The following is a 4,979-nucleotide window of genomic DNA, read 5'->3' on the forward strand; positions in this document are numbered from 1 at the left end:
CGGTAGATCGTGATGTTGTTTGCTTCCCTGGCTTCAGCAGGTGTATTTTAAATGCCAAGCCCAGACTCCGACTTTTTTCTTTATTTTGTTCTTTGTTTTGTTTTGTGTTTTACGGCGCTCGCAACTCAATAAGGTTATATAAGCGCGCGGGACTCATTAAGCATTTTTAGTTTGGAAGGAATTAATTTTGAATTTTGCCCGGGTGGCGGCTGAAGCCTACTCTTATCGATTTTGGAACCAACAAGGGATCTTTAACGTTCGCAACTTGCACACGGGACCTCCGAGATTTTTTGGCCCTTATCCGAGAAGAATGGGTGTTCGATCTTACCTACTCTGAGATCAAGGGTGTGGCTGAAAGATGGCAGTATGAAAGCGCCAAGGAGTAGCAGTAGAAAGGTAGCAGAAAGAGTGAGGAGCTCAGAGAAGAAAGTAAAGACGACAGAATATGATTAGAGAGCAGGAAATGTTAAAGTAGAAAATGTTTGTTTTAGACGAGAAAAAAAAATCCGTCGCTCTCAGGATTCGAACACGGGATCTACTGAATGAGAGGCGAACACCATAAGCTCTGAACCACGAGAGCCCCACCTCAGACTCCGCTTAACTGTTTGTTCCAAAAATGACTTTGACGCTCATTTTTTATTGGTTTGAACCATACCAGAGAGGAGAGATAGTCAGAAATTCCTCTGTTTAGCAACCCAAGATGTTGAGCGGGAAACGTGTGAAACATAAACCATAGGTGTCCACCGTCTCAACATATCTCCGAACAACGCCAAAACACGTAACTAGGTGACAGAGAGTCATCGACACTAGCACAGAAAATTAGACGAAATCGTCACCTCTTCTACATCAACCCCCTCCCCTGGAAAAAAAAAATAATCGCAAAAATATAGTTATACTTTACATTGCATTGAAAATAGGTTCAAAGAGTTCAGGTTGGACATGGCAAGAGAAACAAGACAGAGCAGGTGAAATAACCCGGTGACCAAGGAACGTGAAACGTGCTGACAAAACGAGTTGCTTCTCAGATTCGAACCCTATGGTTATGGGTGAAGTTTTTACAATTTATAAGTGTGAAATATTTAAAAAGCATGTTATGCTTAAATAATACAGCATCAATAGAAAATCTACTAATTTGATCCTGTGTCGATTTTTGGCCAATATCTCCCTTTGTGGAATGCGAGAAGTAACTCATTTTGTCAGCACGCCTCTCTATGTTTAAAAAAAAATGTTGTTGTTGTTGTTGTTGTTGTTGTTGTTGTTGTTGTTGTTGTTGTTGTTGTTTGTGGTGGTGGCGGCGGTGATATAACCTTGTTTTGGTCTCTTTTCAGCAAACTTGAAATATGTAGAACCAGTAGCTAACTCAGTGGTTGACCCCAATGACCAGGCATACAAAAGGACGACATGGAGGCGGTTAGCAAACATGATAAGATTTATTATCTTAGTGCTAAACACGTTTAAGATACATCACTGGACCTGTGTTTAGTTTGGATACACGCAATCTATACTTGTGCTGTCTGTAGATAGAGCGTTGTCAGAACCGCTGAAATTCTAATTTTTATCGTTCGGACATGTTTTACGCGCACGCTTCTTATTACGAAAGGATTACCCCCCCCATTAAAAAACAACAACAAAACAACAAACAACAAACAAACAAACAAACAAACAACAACAACAAAAAGGAACAACTTAAGAACCCGATAAGTCAAAACAACAACTTGAAAATGAAAGAGACCCACTTATATTCAGAGAGAAGAAAGTGTTACTTCAGAGAGAAAAAAATGTTGCTTTAGAGACAAACAAACAAACAAACAAACAAACAAACAAACAACCCCCCCCCCCCACACACACACACACACACACCCCAACATACACACACTCACACACATACACACACTTACAAACACAAAAACACACACATACACATGCAAGCGCAAACACATACACTCACTTACAATGCATTATGTGTCAGCTTACACATGACGAAAGTTACGGAAACCTATTTCTTTTGTACGTACGTTGCAAGTATAATATTATTATTTTACCTTTTGTGGCAGTTCTGTATTGCTGGGACATCTTGATGACCACGGGTCAAGCCCTCACTCATGCTTCTGGTCCTTGACCACCTGTGGGCAGGAAGGCGGGTCAAAAGAAGTAGGTCCGCGAGGCATAGGGCTGGGCGGGATAGATCCTCGGGGTCCGGCCTGTCCTGAGACTGGCAGGAGTAGCCGCTGTCCAGCTGGTGGGACCGGGAAGGCCCGCATGATGTTATGCTGGAACTGTGGCGGGTAGAGAGCTGTGTGTTGTCTCAGGCCCAGGCTGCTGAAGGCGCTGAGTCTGTCTCTGGGAGAAGGACTTTTGGAAATGTTTGACCACGAGGTGACCCCCTCGCTCGAGCGTCGCAGGGCCTCGGACATCGGGCACATCCCGCTGACCATACCCATGGCGGCCAGTTTGCTGGGGTCGTCTCCGGCAGAAGATCTGGGCTGCGTCTCCCCGTTGTAAAGTCTCGGGCCCAGCTCTGTCGGACGTCCACGTTCGAAACCGAGTTTCATGTCTGCGTTCCTGAGTAGTTGCAGTTGTGCAAGATTATCGTGTCGTATGTTGTGAGAACTGCCCGGGGTGGCTTCCAGTTCACTACCACGCGATGTGACGGACTCGGGATTTTCAGAATGATTGCCTTCATGTGGTGTCCGTCTCGGGGACCTCTGGCCAGAGTCACGTGGTCCCTCAGGACTCCTATCACCAGCCATATTTTCCAAACCGCTTTGGGAGTAGGTTTCTGATTGTTCATTTAGCAATTTTGAAGTTCCCTGACCAGAAGCAAAGCTAATCTCCTTGTTAATGGATGCCTCGCCATTGGTCTTTGAGGTTCTTGGTGTGCGGTCATCGTTTGTGGTCATCTGACCATAAGACCTTAGATCTTCTCTCTTGACCCTGGTCTTTGAAGGACCCAATCCATAATGTACTCCTGTGGGGGAAGATGACGAGGGTGACACCGTAGGTGAAAAACCGGAAGTTAAGTCCATTGCATTTTCTGGAACTGACTTATTTGGTGATCCCTGGCTGATAAGTCGTCGCTCTATGCTGTGGGAGGAAGAGGAAGAGGCTGAAGACCCCGTTGTATCTACATTATGTCTCTCGGATAAGTGAGGCTTCGTGTCCTCCTCGTGGGCTGTAAATGTCTTCTCCTCAGCTCGAGAATCTTCTAGATGTGTCAAAGGAGATTCCTCTCCTGACGTCACTTGTATTTCTTCGTTATCGTCCTCCTCGTCGGCGTCACGATTTTCATTTTCGCTGTCAGAGAAAGTCTCTTTCCCTTGAAAGTCAAACTCCCGGGTACCCTCCCTGCTAAACACGTGTTGACTAGGACAGGATTTAGTAGGATCATATGCTACTGGGTCGCGCAGAGAGTTGAACTCTCTCTTGACGTTTTCTCCGACTCTGTTCTCAGGAATTGGTTGAAATATGAACGCCGAGTGGACGTTGTTGTCGTCATTTTCTGACCTAGCATGTCGCTTTCCGGGGTCAGGAACATCGTCGTCATCGTCAGGAGCCAGAAGACTCGCCATATCAAAAAGGCGTTTTCTGCTGGGTTTTCTGGTTTGGGGAGGGGCAGGGGCGTACATGGGGCTGGAGTGTGGGAGGAGGGGGAGGTCGGCTTCTTTCCCCGGGAGCCCCAATCTCAGCCCGTGCGACCCAGGAGTCACCGAAGGCTCGGAATGACCCCTGTCCGAGTCAGGACCAGAATCGTGTTGGGCCCACGGCTGTGACGGTGACGGTGTCGGACTATCGTCGTCGTCAGGCACCGACAGGCCCATATGACGCCGGACTTTCCTCTGAGCTCGTCTACGTCGGAAGTCTCCTCGTTCAAAATCTTCCACGTTTGCCGGGTGGACGGCCCAGTAGTGACCCTTCCCGTTGGCGCTTCGACCCGCTTTAATAAAACAGTCGTTCAATGATAAATTGTGTCGGATGCTATTCCTCCACCCAGGCCCGCGGGTTCGGAAATACGGGTAGTTGTCGAGAATCCACTGATAGATATCACTCAAGACTAGTTTCTTTTCTTTGGCGTTGAGAATAGCCATACCGATCAGGCCGATATAGCTGTGACTAGGTTTGGGTTCTTCTTGCACAAATCTGGCGCGAGGGTCGTGCTTGTAGAAGTACGCTTGGGCATAAGGGTCGGTGATATATGCGTGGAACGGAGACAGACCTAAGGAATTTTGGTAGTTCCGCAATCCGAGCTGGACTCTGATGTTATAATCGTTAATCTGCGATCGTTGGAAATCCAGAGCTGATAAGTGGGCTTGTGTGAGTCCCCCGCCAGGCCCAAAAGGGAAATACGTAGAAGGAAGCTTCAGGCCATAAGGTAGCATGGCGCCTTGTGTTGGCGTGCACATATTGACAACACAAAACACTCGGAATTTTACTCCTTACCGTGCATAATAGACACTGATAACAACGAACAAAATACAAGCGCCGCAGTAGCAGCTTCCACGAAACACTGGCCACTTGAATGTATTGTTACCAAACTGAAACCGATGACAGGATGCCAGATTGCTAAAAACAATGTGGATGGAAACGTCGATGCACTACAATGGTTTGGAAACATTAAAAACACTGAATATAAACTGGCGCAAAGGCTGACGAAAATATTGTCCGTGCCTTCGACACCGGAATGGGCTCGTCGATCGACTTTCTAAGCTCCGCCCACTCACGTTTGTCACGCATCAGATTTCTCGCAGGACGCTGTCGATTGACGCGCAGGCTCAACCTCCTATTGGCTGTTGACGAGACGGAGTGTCGCGCCTGTCGCCTCTCGGCGAATGAAGGCAGCAGAGCGACAGACCGACAGAGATGGTCGGCAAACGGGCGGGGGTGCGGGGCGACAAAGCGACAAAGTACCCCATGCTCCCGGCTGGTTTTACGGGTGGGACTAATAAATGTGGATTTGTGTGTGTGTGTGTGTGTGTGTGTGT

The 4,979-nt window shown here is 47.4% G+C and overlaps 1 protein-coding gene across 1 annotated transcript in view; it reads right to left on the reverse strand.

Annotated features, from left to right (window-relative positions):
• Positions 1 to 4,664, reverse strand: part of LOC101863747 — a 32,763-nt gene extending 28,099 nt beyond the window's left edge. Inside the window, exon 1 of the mRNA XM_005099402.3 lies at positions 2,043 to 4,664. Within this exon, the coding sequence (XP_005099459.2) occupies positions 2,097 to 4,400 (2,304 nt within the window). The 5' untranslated portion in view covers positions 4,401 to 4,664 and the 3' untranslated portion in view covers positions 2,043 to 2,096. The remainder of the gene's footprint in view (positions 1 to 2,042) is intronic.
• Between the last annotated feature and the right edge of the window lie 315 nt (positions 4,665 to 4,979).

This window comes from Aplysia californica, unplaced genomic scaffold (assembly GCF_000002075.1).
Source record: "Aplysia californica isolate F4 #8 unplaced genomic scaffold, AplCal3.0 scaffold00211, whole genome shotgun sequence".
NCBI classification, from domain to species: domain Eukaryota; kingdom Metazoa; phylum Mollusca; class Gastropoda; order Aplysiida; family Aplysiidae; genus Aplysia; species Aplysia californica.